The sequence below is a fragment of the Globicephala melas genome, chromosome 11, assembly GCF_963455315.2.
Source record: "Globicephala melas chromosome 11, mGloMel1.2, whole genome shotgun sequence".
Taxonomy (NCBI): Eukaryota; Metazoa; Chordata; class Mammalia; order Artiodactyla; family Delphinidae; genus Globicephala; species Globicephala melas.
The window spans coordinates 39,282,631-39,305,035 of NC_083324.2; the positions used below are offsets into that span (position 1 = coordinate 39,282,631).

The window sequence follows — 22,405 nt, forward strand, 5'->3', positions numbered from 1 at the left end:
CCCTTAAAAAAAAAAAAAAAGCTGAATTTTTTTAGGAAACCTATCCCCAAAGTGTATATTATCCAAAAGTATTTCATTATACATTATTAGTGTATCTCTAAGACAAGGAGCTACCCATGGTTTTTACACCATTATTATGCCTAAAATACAATGATAATTCCTTAATTTTTTTTTCAAATATTCAGTCATGGTCAAATGTCCCTGATTGTCTCATTATTTTTTTATAGTTGTTTGTTCAAACTGGGATCCAGATAAAGTCTGCATATGGCATTTGATTGAAGTGTCTCTTTTGTCTCTTAAATTTATATATGCTTACTCTGTTTTGTAATTTATCTGTTCACACTGTCATTTATCCTGTAGGGGTTCCCATATGCTGGCTTTTGCTCATCACACTGTGTGCTTGAGACCTTTTGACTCTGGTGGCTGGCTTTGAAGGAGTCACACCTGTATATCTTTTCAGTGAAGAAGTTGTGTTGGAACTGCCAAGGCTCATTCAAAAGTGAGCCCCAAACCTTGAACTCTGGGGGCTGTCAGGGACCTATAGGGCCACACAGTGCAAGACCCTCCTCCTCCCTCTGTGTCATGTGGTCCAGATTTTCCATGTGGAACAGAGAGGAGATTCTTACCCTTGGCCTCCAGGAGGATGAAGATGTTTTGCTCCTTGTCTCCTTACAGACCTCCTTCTCTCACACTGACCTTGCACCCTCTGCTCACAGGCTGTTCACAATCATGGGGGCCTCGACCCAGTGCTCTTCTTTCTTTGCACATTACTCTTGGGGTGCCTTCTGCCTTCCCTTTGTAGGTAATTCCCAAATCTGTTTTCAAGTTAAGTTCACTCAAGCTTCGCTCCCACTGCTTCCAGCTGTCTGCTGTACATTTCTTCTTGATTGCTTGATTATCCCTTATATTTAAGTGTCTGCAGCTCAACTCACTATCTTCTCAGCTGTTTCTGACTTCATGAACAAAACATCCTTGTTCTGACTTGTGAAGACTCAGTATCTGACTCATCCCTCTAATTTGATTCCCTGAATCAGGGATTCTGAAGATAGGGTCCATAGTTGCCCACTCCACAAATTGTATGCAGAGTTCAGTGAGGCTGTGAATTTTCAGGAGAGTCCCACAGTTGTCTCAGATTCTCTAGGGGGTCTGTTGCTCCCTCAAGGGTTAAGGACAGTGTGCTACACTTCGCCATCTATCAAGTCCTGCTTCTTTACCTTCTCCCCCTCCTTCCTTGGTTCTTCTGTGTAGGCTGGGCAGGGCAGCTGGCTCTGTGGGTGCAGTGGAGAAGACAGGAGACTGTGTGCCCTGCCATGTATGCCACTGAGTAGGGGAGGTAACATTAAAGAGGTCCGAGACAGGTGTCTGGAGATAGCAGTCCTGTTGTCTTGGTGACCCTAGAACCTGAGGGCTGTCAGGACAATTTCCCACCACCCCCTGCCCAGCAGTTGAAGTCAGAGCCTTTCTGAAGCCAGGTTTTTCCTTGTCTCTGCCCGGTTAATTTTCCTAACATAAAATGTCGCCACCATACTCCAGAATCCAGTGGCTCACATACTTTATAGGTTGGGTCAGAGTGAAACAATGGGTGAGATCTTTTAAAATCTATGCTCCCAGCGATTCTACTTCTAGGACTTTTTCGTACAGAAATACTTCACAGGTGTGCAAAGACAGATACAAGGATGCTCACTGCATTATTGTGGTAAGAAAAAAGTTGGAAATAGTGTCAGTAGGGAAGTCGATATATACATTATGATTTTGTGTGACTATTATACAGCCTTTAAAAAGACTCATATATAGACAAATGTAGCAAGATATCTAAGTCATATAGTTTAGTTGGGGGGGAAATGGCAAAACAGAGGACAGCTATTGAATGATTCTACTTATATGGGAAACTGGAGTACTCAAATTAGAGACAGCAAGTTGAATGGTGGTTACCAGGGGCTGGGGAGTAGGGAGAGTGGGATTTATTATTTAATGTGTATAGTTGCAGTTTGAGATGATGAAAAAGTTCTGGAGATAGTGGTGATTATTGCACAACAGTGTGAATGTACTTCATGCCACAGAACTGTATACCCCAAAATAGTTAAAATGGTAAATTTTATATTGTGAGTATTTTATCACTATTTTTTAAAAGTTAGGTGAGAAAACTAAAGCTGATTTTACTTGGGAAAAAAAAGGCAAAACAACACATATAGCCTGATCCTATTTGTGGAAAGAATAGAAAAATGCACTGAAGAAAATCTACAGGATAAAGAGACCCCAAACTAATAATGGTGGTCATTTTATCACACTTGTAACCAGTTTAAAAATGTCTTCTTTTAAGAGCTAAGCAGGATGTCCCTTGGTACTCCATTCTTCTGCCTGTTGCGGAAGCCCCGTTTCTTCATCCGCCTCAGAAAAGTGCAGGCTTAACATGCCCTCATCCACTTATACTGTCAAGTCCACCCTCTGGCCTCCATCTTCCATTGGACTTTTTGTAGGAACTGGAATGGTGGACAGAGGACAGCTCACGTTTGAGGAGTGCGTTGCATGTAAGCCAGGCAGTAGGCTAGATTTTTAAATCTTGTTCCCACCTTATGGCACCTACATAAAACTACCATGACTAGTTTACAGATGAAGGCAGGCACCAAGAATAGGTAAAACACCATTTATACCCAAGTATAAGGCAGGCCTCAATTTGTCAGGGAGATTTTATTTTATTTTATAATTTATTATTTATTTTACTTATTTTTAGCTGTGTCAGGTCTTAGTTGCGGCACGTGGGATCTTTTCCTTGCGGCGCACGGGCTTCTCTAGTTGTGGCACGCAAGCTCCAGGGTGTGTAGGCTCTGTAGTTGTGGTGCGTAGGTTCCAGAGCACGTGGGCTCTGTAGTTTACAGCACGCAGGCTCTAGCTGAGGCGTGCGAGCTCAGTAGTTGTGGTACGTGAGCTTAGTAGTTGTGGTGCGTGGGCTTAGTTGCCCCACAGCATGTGGGATCTTAGTTTCCTGACCAGGAATCGAACCCATGCCCCCTGCATTGGAAGCACACAGTCTTAACCACTGGACCACCAGGGAAATCCAAGAGTTTTTGTTCTTTATGCCAACAAAATGCCCCTTGGTTAAGACTGAAATCGTTGGGAGGATGATAACTTCTAAATGTGGTATCCAGGTCAGAACAGGTAGCAAAATAAGCACCTGGTAACAACAGAAAAGTCATGCCTTGATTTGATTTTGTGCTAGTGAAATGTAGCCATTGTAGAAGTGATGTGGTCAACACCTACAGCACCCACCCACAAAAAATAAAAATGATAGGAGCTACGGCTGCCTTGCCTAACACCCTCACTGCGCTACGTCTTTTACCTGTGTTCTTTTCATTCCTGGCCACTCTGCAAGGTGGTCAGAAGTCTCATCCCACTCTGGACTGAAGGATTTCAGGCTTTGGGTTTTTTTGAAACCTTTCTGACTTGGAGACAGGCCTCCAGTACCTGCTTTCACAAGCCCCTTTGGGCAACTGGAGTCAGCCTGGGCCTCTTCTGCTTGCTCTCTGTCATGGCAAATTCACAAAACTTTCTTTGCACTGCTGCATTTTTTTTTTAACTCGTCTTGTGAATGTATTTAACTGAAACTCATGATTGATCAAATGGGAGATCATTTAGTATTACCTGCATTCTCTGTGTATCCATCTGTTTACCTTACTTGAGACATATACTTGTAGAAATTGAGTGTCCAATCCCAAGCCTAAGGAAGAGTAGAACTTTTCTTTTAATGGAATAAGATGTGTTAGAGACCAGGAGGCATAACACTTGGCTCTAGTGTTGTTATTTCTGCACTTAGTTTTCAAGAATGTGCCTGCTCGATACCTGAGCTGGATCCCAAAGGCAAACCCCCCGAGCCACATCAGTCTGTCTTAACCCCACCACAGCCCCTTGCCTTGAGCCTTGTTCATCTTTAAGATGAGCTGCTCCAGGGCCACAGGGCTTTCCTATCCACGGCTGCACACTCAGAAATGAGGTGGCCCCATGGGCTGGGTGTGCTTGTCATACTCTCTTGGGGAATGCAGAAATCTTGCATTGCCCTGCAATGTTTGTTTTATAGGAATAATAGACCATTTTTGTTTTACAAGTATAAAACTAACATTGGATATGCATTTTTACTATAACCTTCCCTCCTTCTCATCTGTCCCATTCTCTGATTGAGATCCCAGGTCATGTCTAAACAAATTCAGTGTTTTTGCTGAGGCTGCAGCAACATTTGTCTTGGGATTAACCTAAGTCCAAGCCTGCCGGCTTTCACTTTGGTACGCATTTGCTTAATGTGCTTTAAACTTGGTATATGTGGACTGTGCCTTACTCCTCCTTCCCCTCTCATGAGCGAGAGTTCACAGTTCAGCTTCTTCTACAGGGTGCCTGTGGAGGTGTGTGGACCCTATATCTGTTGGCTCTAGTGCTAAACATAATCATACTGTTTCCTTGAGAGATTGCCCGAGTAAGCAACAAAGGAAGAAGAGAGATGGATGAAGTATACCAGGCCAAAGAATGTATGTTTTTATGAACTTGAGCAACCTGACAGGAAAAACATACACCAGTAACTGTTAAAGCACTTACTTGCACGTTGCTGAGATTACTGTCTACCTAAGTTAGGTTTTTTTTTTTTAATTTATTTAATTTATTTTTATTTTTGGCTGCATTGGGTCTTTGTTGCTGCGCACAGGCTTTCTCTAGTTGCAGTGAGCAGGGGCTACTCTTCCTTGTGCGCTGGCTTCTCATTGCAGTGGCTTCTCTTGCTGCGGAGCATGGGCTCTAGGCGCGCGGACTTCAGTAGCTGTGGCTCATGGGCTCAGTAGTTGTGACTCATGGGCTCTAGAGCGCAGGCTCACTAGTTGTGGCGCACAGTCTTAGTTGCTCCACGGCATGTGGGATCTTCCCGGACCAGGGCTCGAACCCATGTCCCCTGCACTGGCAGGCGGATTCTTAACCACTGCACCATCAGGGAAGCCCAGTTAGTTGGTTCTTGTTGAACATTTTCAGTTTTTCTTCTGTTATGAATAGAGGTTTTACATATAAGGCAGTGAAAGATGTCCTTTCACGAACAGTGTCTGTTCTCCAAGGTGAGTGCCTCTAGAGAGACAGCTGAGGTACTTGCCAACCCCCTGCTGAAGGTGTGGGTTTTTCTTGCTCTGTGTCCTTATCGGAGCATGAGAACACACATATCTCTCCCTTAGGTTCTTTGAGTTGCCCCTGCCCTTTGTAGAACCTGTGCTGGGTTTTATGGGTGGCTTGGGATGCTGCACCTACATCGGGAGGCCAGAGGAGGACGGTAAGCCCAGGATGCAGGCTCCTGGCGCATTTGGAACATTGGACCTTGCAAGAGGTGCCAGCTGCCACCTGACAGACTCTGGGCAGTGAAAAACTGATGGATATGGCCAACACATCTGGGGCAGATGAGGGCTGGGAAAGGAAGGAACAGGCTACCTCTCTCCCAGGAATGATTTATCTCACTCTCAAAGAGTGTTTTTACTTTGAAAATACCTTAGGCTCTTTGTATAGAGCCAAAGAAAGGGAATAGTGGTAAAATATCAAAAGTGGAAGTGCCCCGTTGGCCTTCCCTCCCAATCCTCACGTCTGTTGACTGACTGAAGTCATTGCCCTTCTCGCAAGCTGCGAGATTCCAAAGGAGTCAGTGTGTAGTTTGCTTCAGAACTATGGGTGCAGTTGAACTTGATTTCCCTAAAGAAGTTTTTAATATTTTGCTGTGCCTTATTTTGGAAAGAAGTCCCAGGACTCATAGAGGATGATTGACGAATGGTCATGTGTTAAGGTATAGTGCTGTGGGGCTTCCCTGGTGGCGCAGTGGTTGAGAGTTCGCCTGCCGATGCAGGGGACGCAGGTTCGTGCCCCGGTCCGGGAAGATCCCACATGCTGCGGAGTGGCTGGGTCCGTGAGCCATGGCCGCCGAGCCTGCGCGTCCGGAGCCTGTGCTCCGCAACGGGGGAGGCCACAGCGGTGAGAGGCCTGCGTATCGCAAAAAAAAAAAAAAAAAATAGTGCCGTGACCTATGTGGTGTCAGGAATTTTCTCACTCCCATATCTCGTTCTTTTCCCGGCTGGTCATGGAGGAGCACTGACTGTAGTTAGAGTAGTTGGGTGATCAAAGCTGCCATGTTGATGCTGTTAGCCTGGGATGCTTAGCAGACCCCTGAGGGGAGTATTTACCTGAGTGAGGTGTTGTGAGGACCCAGAGGAAGTTGTGCCCTCTGGGCACAGGATCTGGTGTAGCGCAGGGCACACGTGTCCCTCTACCAGCAGGTACAGCCCTCATTGTGCTGGCCTGGGCGGGTTGGGGCTGCCTGGGTTCTGTGGCTGGCCATGAGGACTGAATCATTTTTGGCACCACTAGTTTCAGAGGATGAGTTCATGTGTCATCTGGTTTGGGAACTGGCTGAGAAATGAGCAGGGGTAAACGTTGACCACAGGCAGGGAGCATATAATCTTGCCTGAAGCTAATGGACTGTTACTTAACTGGCACATGAGAGAACCATGACTAAGGTAGGAGAGTCCCCCATAGATCGAGAGCTCAGAACAATTTTGGCCATAGTCTTCAAGGGTCACTTCTGCATGTTCCTGTTGTGTATGTTTCCCACATGATGGTGGGATTTGTAGTCTGCATCAGGAGGAGGAGACTGGAGATGGAAAATTGCCCTTGAAGAGGGGAAACAGGCTTTTTGGGGGGAGGGAACAGGCTTTTTAAGGAGGACTGATAATTCTTGGTGTGTGTATGGAATACATTTAGGTATTTATAAGTAAATTTGATATTCTGATAAAGGGGACATGTGACACCTTAGAATCAATAATTTAGATTTTCTTGAAGGAGTAGTGCTCTACTTTTAGCTAGAAAAACTTTTTAAATTGCTAAAACTCTGTAATTCAAGCATTGTAACTGAGGAATATATTTCTAGGTAGGCTGAAAGCTCCTTCTCCCTGTCCCCCTCCATATTGGGATGCTCTAGTCTTTCATTCCAGAAATCTGGTCTGATGAGGCAAAGAGATGTGGCAGTGTGATCATGCTGCTGGTTCGACAGAGAAGCCTCTGAGAGGCTGCTGTTTCCCTTATGGAAAAGCTTGTCCGGATTTTTGGAACAGAATCTGCTGTTTCATTTGTCCCTCAGAATTGGTGGAAGGATCTGCATTGTTGTGACTTTTCTTGAAATACTTCCACTTACAACTTGTAGTTTCTCCTTTATTAAAACTAGAATAAAGGGACTTCCCTGTGGTCCTGTGGCTAACACTCCATGTTCCCAATGCAGGGGGCCCGGGTTCCATCCCTGGTCAGGGAGCTAGATCCCACACACCTCAACTAAGAGTTTGCATGCTGCAACTAAAAAAGATACCGCGTGCCGCAAGGAAGAACCTGCACGCAGCAATGAAGATCCTATCCTGCGTGCTGCAACTAAGATCTGGTGCAGCCAAATAAATTAAAAACAAACAAACAAACAAGAATAAAATGCTGATGGGGGGGAAATGAACACCTGGTGTTGGACCCCAGGCATTTGTGTCAAGTTAATAGAAGGCTTCTGTGTCTTGTCTCTCTGGCCCTGCTGCATGCTTTGGTGGAGCCAGTGCCTGCTATGACATGGGGGTGACCTTTCCAGCCTTCTTAGCAGTGACTCTTTCATCTCAAAGTACCTGTCATTTTCCATGATGAGGCCTAGGTGATCTGGTGCCTCAGTGCACCCATCTGTAGTGGGAGTGATCCTAGTATCTACTCCAGAAGGCTGTGTTAGGAGGGAGGGAGTTACAGAACAGACTAACAGCTTGGTAAACGGTAGCTCTTTTCTCTGACATGGTTGTATCCCATTGTCACTGAAGATTGAGTTGGTCACTTCCTCCTCTGACCTTTCAGCACCTTGTACACATTTCAGGGACAGGATGTGTTGAGGTGATTATCCTCCCTTGTTTACATGTGGTCAGTCTCCCAGGGTCTCCATCATGGAGTGGAACTCTGAGCATGCAGTGTGGGTTGCATCAGGGTTTTTTGGCAGATGAGTTTAAAACCTTCAAGAGCTGAGCAGCCATCTGGGTTTCTTATTTCAGTCGTAGTGAATTATTTTTCCCCCTAATATTTTCACTCCCAATTATAAAGGTAACAAACACATGCTCTGAGTTCGAGAAAATTTCAAGAAGTTTGGAACATTCAGAAAACTGAAGAGATGGGAATAACAATCTTACCACTTAGTACTGGGCAGATCCAGCTTTTGTGGTGGCTAAAGTTTATATAGTGTAACAAATATATATAATTGATTTATATAGATATATAATTATAAAACCATCTTTAAACAAAAGAATTTACAATTATGAAAACAATAAGGTAAGAAAGTGAACTTATCTACAAAACAGAAATAGAGTTACAGATGTAGAAAACAAACTTATGGTTACCAGGGGTAAGGGGAGGGGAGCGACAAACTGGGAGATTGGGATTGACATATATATACTTCTATATATAAAATAGATAAATAATAAAGACCTACTGTATAGCACAGGGAACTGTACTCAATACTCTGTAATGGTCTATATGGGAAAAGAATCTAAAAAAAGAGTGGATATATGTATATGTATAACTGATTCACTTTGCTGTACACCTGAATCTAACACAACATTGTAAATCAACTATACTCCAATAAAAATTTTTTTAAAAATAGGGCTTCCTGGTGGCGCAGTGGTTGAGAGTCTGCCTGCCGATGCAGGGGACACGGGTTTGTGCCCTGGTCTGGGAAGATCGCACATGCCGCGGAGCGGCTGGGCCCGTGAGCCGTGGCCGCTGAGCCTGTGCGTCCAGAGCCTGTGCTCCGCAACGTGAGAGGCCACAACAGTGAGAGGCCCGCGTACCGCAAAAAAAAAAATTTAAAAAAACCCCAATAATGTAAGAAAGTAAATGTTTGGATTGAAAAAAGAAAACACAAAAAGTTACACATTTCAAAAATCAGTGGTACAGTATTTTTTCCCTACATTTCTGAGCAGCATATTGACTGCCTCATTCTATGACAGCAGTGTCATAATTTTTCTATAAAAAAGTCACATAGGGACTTCCCTGGCGGTCCAATGGTTAGGACTCTGCGCTTCCATTGCAAGGGACACAGGTTCGATCCCTGGTCAGGGAACTAATATCCCGCATGCCACACATCGCAGCCAAAAATTTTTTAAATAAAGTAAATAATAAAAAGATCACATAGTCACTACTCTAGGGTGGTTAATTGTCATCTGCTTTCCATAAATTTATTTCATTTGTTAGCTGTCATTTAAATTTATTGTAGGATAACACCTGTTACAGTTTTTTAAATTTATTTTTTTTTAAATATTTATTTATTTATTTGTCTGTATCAGGTCTTAGTTGCGGCATGCGGGATCTTAGTTACCCAACCAAGGATTGAACCCCTATACCCTGCATTGGAAGGCAGATTCTTTTTTTTTTTTTTTTAATTAATTAATTAATTTGGCTGCGTTGGGTCTTCATTGCTGCATGGGCTTTCTCGTTGTGGCGAGCAGGGGCTACTCTTCATTGTGGTGCGTGGGCTTCTCATTCTCTTGTTGTGGAGCACAGGCTCTAGGCACACGGGCTCAGTAGTTGTGGCTCCTGGGCTCTAGAGTGCAGGCTCAGTAGTTGTGGCGCACGGGTTTCGTTGCTCTGCGGCATGTGGGATCTTCCCGGACCAGGGCTCAAACCTATATCCCCTGCACTGACAGGTGGATTCTTAACCACTGCACCACCAGGGAAGTCTTGGAAGGCGGATTCTTAAATCACTGGACCACCAGGGAAGTCCCATCTGCTTTCTGTTATTGACAACTTAGAACAGTTTCTTTCAGCCTCACAATTCATCATATGTCATGTAAATTTTTAGGATTGTCATCAAATTTGGGAAACTTGTGTCAAATTTTTTTCATATATCAGCTGTGAGACTTCAAGACATTCAACATTTTTTTATACAGTGACTCCAGGGCCTTGGGAGGGGGTGGGCAGCCATGACCCCTGTGAGTAGCTGGTATTTTTGTTTTTAGGGTTTTTTGGTGCATAGTAAAATGAACATGACATAAAATTTACCATTTTAACCACTTCTGAGTGTACAATTTAGTGGCAAAGCTGGAACTTCTTGCCAGTCTTTTCCTCTGTAAGTCTTATGACATAGTTCAGCTAATATCATAGATTATACAATTTTGTATCTTCCTTTTTTTTTTTTTGGCTGCCCCACATGGCTTGTGGGATCTTAGTTCCCTGACCAGGGATCCAACCTGGGCCCCGGCAGTAAAAGCATGGAGTCCTAACCACTGGACCACTAGGGAATTCCCTGTGTCTTGCTCCTTTTAATTGAAGAGCATATCAGATTGTTTTAAAAATATAAAAGTGATAAACAATGTTTTATAGTATCCTAATAGTCCATCATACACTTTCGTATTGCTGGATGTGGAGGTGAGTGCGTTCACGTTGGGGTAAAAGAGATGTCCTGCCAGGACCTGATTTTTATGGAGCAGTGGTGGGAGTTTTCCTGGGGTTGGTGGTAGTTTGATGCCATATACCCATGACCCAAATGGGTCAGTCTGGTCAGCCACCTTCCTTGGTGCCTCCCACAAGGCAAACATTAACAGCTTTCTTCTCTTCCTTCCTGGCTTTATTTTGCTAAATCTCCTTTTGGTTTATTCATTTTGTCACCAGGGATTGTGCCTTATCTGCTGCCCAGCTTTTCTAGAAGTCCAGATCATGGAGGGGATAATTTTTCTCCTGCACTGTCTTGCAGAGACACCTTGTTTGAAGCTGGATGGCAGACCCACCAGCATTGCTGAAAAGGCCTTCAGCAAATACTCAGCACCAACCCCATGGCCTTTCTTTGCTTTGCCTGCAAAAGATGGGGATAATTATCTTTCAGTGATAACTTAGCAACCTGAAAGCCTTGGGTGTTTGGGATGTCAACTCAATACTAACACAGAATTTCTGAATTCTAACTAGTATATTTGTTTCAAACTATGATAGGATTTTAATCTTCTCGTATCCACATTTTAAAAGTTTATTCTTCAGTGACCATTCTTCTGCCTGATTTTCTACAAGAGAGAATTTTCCAAGAGGTTGGTTGTCATTAGATTAAGAGTTTAGGCTTTGTTTACATGAAATGTTTCCACACCAGCAGGACCCAGATGAGTATTCAGGTGCAGGGCCCTTCATTTATACTCCCCAGTTAGTGCAGAGTTAATAAGGTGGGAGATTATAAATGCAAAATTAATACCCAGCTGATGCTCAGAATGCATTTTGTAAAGTGTGTGGCGTGCCGCTTTTTAACGATTGTACTCCCTGTGCAGTTGGTGTGGGTTTGGATAATTGCAGTGGGTGCCTTTTGAGTTCTCTGTTGATCTGTGTGCAGCAGGTATTCATGATGCAGTAGTGATTTGAGGCACATCCTGTGGAGTGCTTACTCGGTGCTGGTGCTCTTCTGGGCTCTGGAGATTCAGCAGTAAACAGAGCAGTCAAAAATGTCTGACCGGGGGCTTCCCTGGTGGCGCAGTGGTTGAGAGTCCACCTGCCGATGCAGGGGACATGGGTTCGTGCCCTGGTCCGGGAAGATCCCACGTGCCGCGGAGTGGCTGGGCCTGTGAGCCATGGCCGCTGAGCCTGTGTGTCCAGAGCCTGTGCTCCGCAGCGGGAGGGGCTGCAGCGGTGAGAGGCCCGTGTACTGCAAACAAACAACAACAACAAAAAATGTCTGACCTTATGGACTTTTTTTTCTGGTGGGGCAGGGTGGAGGAGACAGAAAATAAACAGGACAAATAAAACATATAGTATGTTAGGTGGTGATAAGTGCTGAGGAGAAAATAAAGCATGGTTGTGTAAGGAATGTGGATGGGGAGATATGGCACTTTTAGATGGGGTGGCTAAAGAAGACTTCATTAAAGGTGATATTTGCATACAGAGCTGAAGGAGGTACAAGAGTGAGCCAGGGAGATATCTGGGGAAAAGTGCACCAAGCAGAGGGAATGGCAAGGACAGAGACCCTAAGGTAGGTATGTATCAAGCATGTTTGAGAAATAACAAGAAAGCTAGTGTAATTGGAGCAGATTTGCTGTTGATTTTTCTTTTGTGATGGGTGTTTTACTGCAAGGCTTATTGGGCCATTATGCTTCTGTTTTTCTCCTTTGTGTGTAAAGTATGCTTTTGCTTTGGCTTTACAAGAATTTAAAAAGATAACTGGAACTTCCCTGGTGGAGCAGTGGTTAAGAATCTGCCTGCCAATGCAGGGGACACGGGTTCGAGCCCTGGTCTGGGAAGATCCCACATGCCGCGGAGCAAATAAGCCCTCAAGCCACAACTGCTGAGCCCGCGTGCCACAACTACTGAAGCCTGCGTGCCTAGAGCCCGTGCTCTGCAACAATAGAAGCCACCACAATGAGAAGCCCGCACACCACAATACAGAGTAGCCCCTGCTTGCCGCAACTAGAGAAAGCCCGCGTGCAGGAATGAAGACCCAACACAGCCAAAAATAAATAAATAAAATAAATTTATTTTAAAAAACCCTATTTAACAGCTAATATCTTTTAATTACAGTCTTTTCTGATTATTAAAATAATTTGTACTTATGAAACTTTTGTAAATTAAAAAATTCAAGCTGTTTATTGAAATATAATTTGTATACAATAAGATTCATTGATTTTATTTGTTTTAATTAATTAATTTATTTGTTTTTTATTTTTGGCTGTGTTGCGTCGTCATTGCTGTGCGCGGGCTTTCTCTAGTTGTGAGCGGGGGTTACTCTTCTTTGCGGTGCACGGGCTTATTGTCGTGGCTTCTCTTGTTGCGGAGTATGGGCTCCAGGCGTGCGGGCTTTGGTAGTTGTGGCACATGGGCTCAGTAGTGTGGCTTGCGGCCTCAGTAGTTGTGGCTTGCAGGCTCTAGAGCACAGGCTCAGTAGTTGTGGCACATGGGCTTAGTTGCTCTGCGACATGTGGGATCTTCCCAGGCCAGGGCTCAAACCCATGTCCCTTGCATTGGCAGGTGGCTTCTTAACCACTGCGCTACCAGGGAAGCCCCAAGATTCATTGATTTTAAGTCTATAATTTGATGAGTTTTGACAAATTTATGCAGCCATGTCATCACTGTTCCAGTCACAGCATAGAACATTTTCATTACCCCTAAAAGTTCTCTTGGACCTCTTTGCAGTCAGTCCTATTCCCCTACCTCTGCCCCCTGGCAACTGCTTTTCTACTTTCTGCTATTACAGTTTTGCTTTTTCTTGAATGTCGTATAAATGTAATCACACAGTATATAGTCTTTTGTGATGGCTTTTTTCAGTTAACATAATGCTTTTTTTTTTTTTTTTTTTGCGGTACGCGGGCCTCTCACCGCTGCGGCCTCTCCCGTTGCGGAGCACAGGCTCCAGACGCGCAGGCTCAGCGGCCATGGCTCACGGGCCCAGCCGCTCCGCAGCATGTGGGATCTTCCCGGACCAGGGCACGAACCCGCGTCCCCTGCATCGGCAGGCGGACTCTCAACCACTGCGCCACCAGGGAAGCCCAACATAATGCTTTTGTGATTAATCTTTGTTGTTGCTATATCAATACATTCCTTTTATTGCTGAATAATATTCCATTATATGGATACACCACAGTTTGTTTATTCATTCACCCATTTGATGGACATTTGGGTTCCCACCTTTTGGCTATGGTGAATAGTGCTGCTGTGAACATCTGTGTACAAGTCTTTATGTGGACATTTGTTTTCATTTCTTTTAGGTAAATACCTGTGAGTAGGATTAGTGGGTCATATAATAAGTATATGTCTAACTTAATAAGAAACTGCCAAACTGTTTTCCAAGGTGGCTGTACTTCTTTTATTCCTACCAGCAACGTTTGAGAATTCCAGTGACTGACCCTGGTGGTATAGTCATGGGTTGTGTATGGATGTGTGCAGATGCGGTCAGTGGCTCTGGGCTCATGGAGCGGAGGTGCAGATGGTCAAGGTTATTCGTCCACCATTGGGCTAGTGTGCTTCACACCATCTACTGTGACTGCCCAACCCTGGGGCTTTTCTTGAGGCAGAGTAAGTAGCCCCAGCAGAGCCCATTTGTAGCCTCATGAACCACATTCTAGATGTGTGAGCTAAGGGCCCAGGGCTTTTCATGAGTCATAGTTGTTTTATTTGCAGTATTTTATAAGTTAAGACTATTAAGGCATTGTTTCCAGCAGATCCTTAAACCAATTTGATAGGTTTAGGGCGATGGGCTATCAAATTGGTTTTGATATGGGGGAAATCTGATATGGGGGAAATCTGTGTCTTGTCCTAGGATGAATCATGTTCTGTGTTTCTTACCTATCAATAGTTTCGTGGACAAACGTGAGGCAATTTGGAAAGCTAAAATAGATGCTAAATCTGAAGCCAGTGTTTTATGGTTATTCCCTGTCTCACTAGATTCAGGGTCCATACATCACATGGACTTCTCAGTAACCATTAATATTCTAGGATTCCTGGGAAACTGGGCCTTAGACCTCAGATGTTTAAAAACCTTTAAGAGATCCAACTGCTCAAACCACATGTGGAACAGAAAAAGAGTAGCAGTGAAACAGAGCAGATGCTTTGGGCATTTTTCTTTCTTCTGACCAGGCTGAAGCCACTAGAGAAGAAGCTGATCTGGGGTGTAATCCTTGGGAAGTTGATCCTTCATTTTCCCACAGGGATAGGGTCTGCAAGGGACCCTAGAACAAAAGCTGCATTTCTTTGTCTGAAGCCCCAAATGTAAGAAGTATGTTGTATAGAGAAGCCATAGTTATCTTCGTATTGAGAGATTGAACATAATTGAAATCAAAGAATCACAAAACAGGACTTAACCTTATTATGTGCAATGCAATGATTTTTACTGTTTTTTCCTATTTGATTAAAACAAACTGCTGGTTACCAGAAAACTGGAACCCAAAGGGAGCAGGGACTTGGAATCTTCCTCCAAGCAATTGAATGTCAGAACTGGGACTAGAATCTGGCTCCACCTCACTACAGGATCAGTTTTCTCCCTAATTCTACCCTTTAGGAGTTTCCTCTGTCATCAGGCTTGGCACAGGCGAGAAAGGGCCTTATTTTCCTTGTCTCTCTACCTAAGATGATGATTCTTCTCCGGGGAGCAATGTCCTGTGGACTGCCAGAGTTGGATGCTGGTGGGAGGGTTGACAAGGTTCCGTGTCAAGGTTCCAGCAGCTAATGAACACACCGGAGACCTGGGAGAAGGAGGTATAGACCCTCACTGGGCTTTTCAGCCTCCAGCCACACCCATGAACCATACTCCAGAGAGCTGCCATGAAGGACCAGTTTTTGTTTTGGATTTTTCGCTGGAGGTGGGGAATGGGTAAGAGAGATGCCTGGAGAGCGATTTTTTTTTCTACTTAATTGAATACATTTAAGGAATCTTGAACAGAGTTGGAAAGGGATTGCATTGGTGTCAGCATTGCTGTAGTAACAAAAGGAGTTTTACACGTTTATGAAAGGTTTGAATTGTGTTTCTAAAGTCTGGCCCATGGGGAGCATCTTGTGCTTTCACAGTTTAATAATTATGGTACCTGGTTCTTGCTTGGGTACTGGCAGACCGATCATGAGTCAGTAGCTTTCCTTTGGTGTTGCTCTTACTCAAGATGTCTTTTTCACTACTGAAAAACTGGTGTGAACTGGTCTCTATAAACCTAAAGGGCTTGCGTGGCCAAGCATCTCAGAGCTCCACCTTCCGGAGAGAGTCTGGAATAGCTGGAAGGTACTCATCCTTCGAGCTGATTGCCTGTGTTGTGTCTTGGGACTCCTCACAGCACATGCCCTCCTGAGGGCTTCTGTAATGAGAAGGTAGTGCCAGGTGAGAAATCAGAAGCTTTGGTATTCTGCTCTTTGCATATAGGAAAGCTTATTGATTCCTAATCCTTGAGTCCAATGGGCGTTCTCTCTGAAAGGAAGAGATTAACACCAGCTAAACTCTTTATTTATTTATTTTCAAAATTAGTTTATTTTTTGGCTGTGTTGGGTCTTTGTTGCTACGCGTGGGCTTTCTCTAGTTGCTGCAAGCGGGGGCTACTCTTCGTTGTAGTGCATGGGCTTCTCATTGCGGTGGCTTCTCTTGTGGTGGAGCACAGGCTCTAAAGTGCGCGGGCTTCAGTAGTTGCGGTGCATGGGCTCAGTAGATGTGGCTCGCAGGCTCAGTAGTTGTGGAGCACGGGCTTAGTTGCTCTGCGGCATGTGGGATCTTCCTGGACCAGGGCTTGAACCCCTGTCCCCTGCATTGGCAGGTAGATTCTGTACCACTGCACCACCAGTGAAGTCCCTGAAGAGGCTGCTTTGTAAACAGAAAATATAAATACATAGTGAAAGCACTGTCACAGGACAAGATAAATGTCCCATATACTTTCTTTTTTTTTTTTTTTTTTTTGGTACGCGGGCGTCTCAGTGTTGTGGCCTCTCCCGTTGCGGAGCACAGGCTCTGGACGCGCAGGCTCAGCGGCCATGGCTCACGGGCCCAGCCGCTCCGCGGCATGTGGGATCTTCCCGGACCAGGGCACGAACCCATGTCCCCTGCATCGGCAGGCAGACTCTCAACCACTGCGCCACCAGGGAAGCCCTGTCCCATATACTTTTAAGTGCTATACCAAGGCAGATGTGCCAGAGACCTTGGGCCCCAGAGGCAGCTGTGTGGGGGCATCCAACAGATTGAGGTTCATTTGGAAACTGTGGCTTCTTGTCCCTAGCCCTGGATGAGTTTCCTCAGCTCCCAGAATCAGCTTCATTGTTTCCAACAGGGAGAGAGGTGTCTACCTCATAGAAAGTATCCCGAGGACCATATGAAGTAAGTTCCTATAGTGAGCCTAGCATAGACTGGGGTGCTTTACCCACCTTAGAGGACAGTGGGCAAACCTCCAGCCAACCCATTCTCACCACCACCATCTCAGTTGGAGTCATGGGAGTTGGAGGAGTTCCCAGTAAGAAACCTGTACAGATACTGAAATGTAGCCCAAGCCCCGTTAGTAGTGCTAGTGGCAACTGTGTAGTCTGTAAATTATAGACAGAAAACAGGAGGAGGTTGACAGACCCTGAAACGGTCCACAGGCGCATAGAGGTGTGCTTTGCTGAGATCCAGTGTGCTTGGGGATCTGAAGTCAGGTCTAAGTTCCTGGATCTCAGTGAATGAGACCCCTTAGTGCCCCAAGAATGCAGCTTTGGTTTAAAGGTGTGCCCCAGCTTTTGGAGATCTGGATAGAACGGATAAAAATAGTTGGTGACCTAGAACACTGTGTATCTTTTTAAAAGGAGTTAGCCAGCCTTGATCAGTTGTTTTTCGATACAGGCGTTAATCATTAAAGCTAGGCCCAAGCTCCACTGCTAATAAGGTTAATGGGGCTTGTCTTTGGCCTTGAGCAGGGAAGTGTGTGCACCCTGGGGGAGTAAATCTTACTAGTTGGTGCCTAAGTAGGTTTTCCCTTTAAATGCATTTTATAAAAACATAATTAAAGGGGCTTCCTTGGTGGCGCAGTGGTTGAGAGTCCGCCTGCCGATGCAGGGGACACGGGTTCGTGCCCCGGTCCGGGAAGATCCCACATGCCGCGGAGTGGCTAGGCCCGTGAGCCATGGCCGCTGAGCCTGCGCGTCCGGAGCCTGTGCTCCGCAACGGGAGAGGCCACAACAGTGGGGCCCGCGTACCGCCAAAAAAAAAAAAAAAATTAACGACCAAGAGTGAATCCTAATGTAAACTATGGTGCTGTATCAGTGTAGATTCATCATCATATGTAACAGGTGTACCACTCTGATGGGGGATATTGATAATGGAGGAGGCTGTCCATGCATATGCGGGGCATATGGGAAATTTCTGTATTTTCTCAATTTTGCCGTGAACCTAAAACTGCTCTAAAAAATAAAGTCTATTAAAATATATTTATATAATTAATGGAGGGGCTTGGATATAAATTACTGTAAGTTTAACAATTTTATTAGAAAATGGTAAGATTTAATCAGGATATTAGGTTTGAAATTGTGATTTTACCTAAAATCACAATTTCGTCGTCGTGGCTTCGCGGTAGTGGCTTTCTAACGCCTGGTGGGGTGATTGGGGCTGTTTCGGGGTCCCGCAACCAGTCCCTGCCAGTCGGCTTCGGCCCGCGGGGGAGAGCTCTGGCTGCTTGTTTCTGTGGGAGGAGGCGGGGACGAAGTGGGAGGCGGGGACGAAGTGGGCGGCGTGGGCGGGACCCTGCGGGAGCTCAGGCTGTTTTGTTTTTCTGCTGGAAGAGGAGGGCTAGCGCCTCTAAGGCGGTTCCTGGCCCTTTCCAACTCCGTTGTCACTCTTTGCTTCCGGCAGAGCGTCCTGGCCCACACAGCCGAGGAGCTGAGGCCAGACAGACGGACGCACGGACAGACGACAGAGGACGCGCTGGCCGCTGCACCCCGCTGCCTCCCCCTTCTCCCTGCTGCCTGCACCTGGAGGATGAGCCCAGCCTTCAGGGCTATGGACATGGAGCCCCGCGCCAAGGGCATCCTGCTGGAGCCCTTTGTCCACCAGGTCGGGGGGCACTCGTGCGTGCTCCGCTTCAACGAGACGACCCTGTGCAAGCCTCTGGTCCCGAGGGAGCACCAGTTCTACGAGACCCTCCCTGCGGAGATGCGCAAATTCACTCCCCAGTACAAAGGTGAGCCCCCAGCTGCTGTAGGGGTCGCCAGCGCCTGGCAAGGACATGCAAGGCGTCGCGGCCAAGGAAAGCCCAGGCAGCCATCCCCGGAGCCCTCACCCCTCCCACTCACTCTGTGTTTTCCCTCCTCCTTCTCCTCTTGGCCCTCCGCCCAGCACCTCACACCCTCAGTTTTCAAGTTGCGGTAAGATTGCTCAATTCTGTTTTGTTTTGTGGGTTTGTTTTGAGTTTATTTTTGGTGGAAGTGTAGTTGTGTTTTATGTTCAGGTGTCTCTTTATCTCGGTAACCCATAGTCCCCCATGAGGAGACATCCGGGGAAGACTTTGGGAGGATTTTACCCAGAATACTTGCCGCCTGCTTTTTGTCCTCCAGGAAACCAGAAGCCCTGTTGATTAGGTAGGCTGGGAGCAGAGTTGAGTCAGATGGAATGCAGGATTGGGAGGCTTGTGCTGATTAGCTGAAGCCCTTTGCTATTACGGAATGTCCCCGAAATGGCTATATTACGGCAACCCTTTGATTCACATGTGGTGACTCTTTCTTCCTTTTTATAATGCATTTTGGTGGGGGTGGGGGAGAATCAGCAGCCAACAGCAATGGTGTGGTCTTTCCTGGGGAGGGCGGAGATCCTTTGTAAATCAGGAAGAATCCATTAAGGAAAATAATTTTAAAGTTGCATTACCTGGTTATGCAAAAGACTCTTGAACAACTTGGGTTCTTCTGGAACTGTTGAAACATGCTCTTTGAAGACAGAATGTACTGGGCGTCTCTCTTTGTACTCTGAATATGCATGTGTGTTGCGGTCGGGGTGGGGGAGTTGGGGGCCCTCACTTGGTCCTTCTCTGTTGTTTTTTCCAGGACAAAGCCAAAGGCCCCTTGTTAGCTGGCTGCCCCGCCCCCATTTTTTTCCCCGGTTCTTTTCCCATGGCCACAGGAAAATGTGGTCCCCTGAATTCCCCACCCCGGCTCCTCTGCGCCCAGAGCCAGGTACCACCTCAGAAGTGTCGTCTCTCTGAGCACGCATTCCCCTGCAGCAAGGACTGAGCAAATTGAGTGATCCCAGGCCACAGAGGCCTGGGAGGAAAGGTGTTCAGCCAGTCGGCTGTAAGGCACTCGTCGGCACCTGCTGAAACACTCTCACCTGACAGCCCCCTCCTCAAAGACTGTCTAATTACACATGGCAGGTTCTAGAGACTCGGGGAAAGCTGCTTTCAAGGCCACTACGCGTCTGTGCTCCCAGCCCAACCCTATTTGCCTTGTGTTCATTTTGTTCTTTTGTGACATGAGACTGCAAAGACCAATAAAGCAATATATTCAAGAAGGGCAAAAGGCTTGGGGTGCCCAGTGCGGGGGCACTGCAAGAAGCCTTTGTTAGGGTGTCTTTTGTGCTGTGTGGTTTGTTTCGTTTGCTCCTTTATTTTGTTTTGCTTGCCCAGTCTTCCCTTACAGTTGGATGCTTCTTACCCCTCAGGCAAATCTCTGTTCAGGCTCTGCTTTAAAGCAAGCCTCAAGGCTGTTGGAGTTTCTGTTTAGGGCCTTAAAAATTCCCACAAGATATAAAGAGCAAATGTTTTTACGTCTCTCTTAGGATTAGAAGAATTACATAAAAATTAATAAACATTTTCAATGATGGAAAAATGTGTCTTGTAATTCTTTGGCTCTTGCCTTGTTGAGTGCATCAGAGAGGAAGACTCTCGGCCATGTTTGCTCCTTAATTGCTTGTCTTGTATGGTGTCATCTTTTCTAGATGTTTTGATATTTGTTAGGTTTGCAGATGAGTTTGGGGCCTCTGGCAACATAGAGACTAAGGAACAGGGTAAGAAAAAACTAAACGTTACAATCATGTTATTTGTAACACATCTTCCTGTGGAATTAAAAGTCCTCTCTGTTCCTCACCCTTCTTCCAGGTGTGGTATCTGTGCGCTTTGAAGAAGATGAAGACAGGAACTTGTGTTTAATAGCATATCCATTAAAAGGGGACCACGGAACTATGGACAGTGTAGATAACTCAGACTGTGAACCAAAAAGTAAGCTGCTAAGGTGGACAAACAAAAAACATCACGTCCTAGAAACAGAAAAGATCCCTAAGGACTGGGTGCGCCAGCACCGGAAGGAGGAGAAGATGAAGAGGTGGGTATAGACTGAGAGGAGACTGAGCTCCGTGGGAGAGGAGGGATCTCAGTTACAGCCCAGTCCCCTAGGGCTAAGGACTCACACTATGGACTTATTAGTAGGTACCTCGTCACTCAGTGGTCAGTTCCCACATGGTGTGCCCAGCTTCTCTTTAATTGACTCTGAGTTATATCATGCCATTTCGGGTAAAACAACTGTAGTGGCAGCTGTAAAAAAGTTTCAGTCACTCACTCCTCCTGCATCTGCCCTGTGCCAGGCCCTATGTGGCATCCTGGGGATGTAGCAGTGACCCAGACAGAAGCCATCCCATCACCTCAGGTTGTTCACTGATAGTGGGAGACAGAATGGTCAGTTGGGCATCCCCAAATCTTGGGGATCCCCGTAGGCAGAGTGCTCCAAGTGCCACACCTTGGCAGAGCTTGTGAAAAGATAAATTATATATATATTAAAAACGTAGCTAAGTAGGTTGACTTATTCTCATGGAATTTCAGTCTCCAGCATTCTGAGTCAGGGAACCTGGATGTTCCAGAAGCCAGGGGGTGTACTACCTAGAAGAAGAGGGCAGTGGAGGCTGCCTTGCAGGGTGCGGGCTGGAGGCAGAGGTTGTTCTTTCATCGAAGGTTTTCCTTACTGTAGAAAAACAACTGTAGAAAAACAGCGAGCTGACACACACCCCCCTTTTTTTTTTTAAATCAGCTGTCTTGGGACTTCTCTGGAGGTTCAGTGGTTAAGACTCCGCACTCCCAATGCACAGGGCACGGGTTCGATCCCTGGTTGGGGAACTAAGATTCTGCATGCTGCGCAGCCTAAAACATTTTTTGAAAAGAAAATAAATAAATAAAGATTAAAGTTTCTAAATCAATCAGTCAACTGTCGAGGTATAATATACTATGGTAAATGAAGTGTTTACTGTGTGCACTAAAACAACCACCACATCAAGGTATGAAACTTCCTATCACTCCAGAAAGTTCCTTCATGCCTTTTTGCCCCTGAGTTTTGATAAGACATTATGATTTATTGGCTGCTTGTCTCTTTATAGCCATAAGTTAGAAGAAGAATTTGAGTGGCTGAAGAAATCTGAAGTCTTGTACTACAGTGTAGAGAAAAAGGGGAATGTCAGTTCCCAGCTTAAACACTACAACCCTTGGAGCATGAAGTGTCACCAGCAACAGTTACAGAGAATGAAGGAGAATGCAAAACATCGGAACCAGTACAGTATCCTTTGTTCATAGGGCATCTCTGCCTTGGGGAGAAGGGAGGGCAAGTGAGAGGAGACCCTACGAGCTTGGAGAGAGAAATTGAATTTTTTTTTAGTCATGGTTGTGCTAGGACACCCTACGTGGTAACTGTGGGCATATATTACTTCCCTCGGGGCCAAAGGCTGGTCTGGGAGTGCAGGTGCTGGGGAGGGAGTCTGATGGGTTCCTGGGGGTCAGGGGCACCTCATGGAGGGACCAACCTGCACCTGGGGGGCTTTAGCTTGGAGTGCAAGGACCTGGTTCATGTTTTCAGACTCCTACAGAAGTCCCCAAATAGTGCTTAACTGCCAGGGTCTGCAGTGGGGTAGGACTGACCTTTCAGTCTGGTTCACCAGGTTAGCACATGAAGAAAACACAGGGTCCTTTCT

General features: G+C 45.7%; 1 protein-coding gene across 3 annotated transcripts in view; it reads left to right on the forward strand.

Moving 5' to 3' along the window:
* IP6K2 (inositol hexakisphosphate kinase 2) overlaps positions 1-22,405 on the forward strand; it is a 29,262-nt gene that overhangs the window by 2,250 nt on the left and 4,607 nt on the right. For 2 of the 3 annotated variants that reach the window (XM_030867020.2, XM_060308972.1), the window contains exons 2-4: positions 18,320-18,647; positions 20,553-20,775; positions 21,818-21,993. In XM_030867020.2, the coding sequence (XP_030722880.1) occupies positions 18,446-18,647; positions 20,553-20,775; positions 21,818-21,993 (601 nt within the window). In that variant the 5' untranslated portion in view covers positions 18,320-18,445. Of the gene's footprint in view, positions 1-13,965; positions 15,341-18,319; positions 18,648-20,552; positions 20,776-21,817; positions 21,994-22,405 lie in introns of those variants that run through there. The other variant, XM_060308970.2, reaches the window with a different exon arrangement.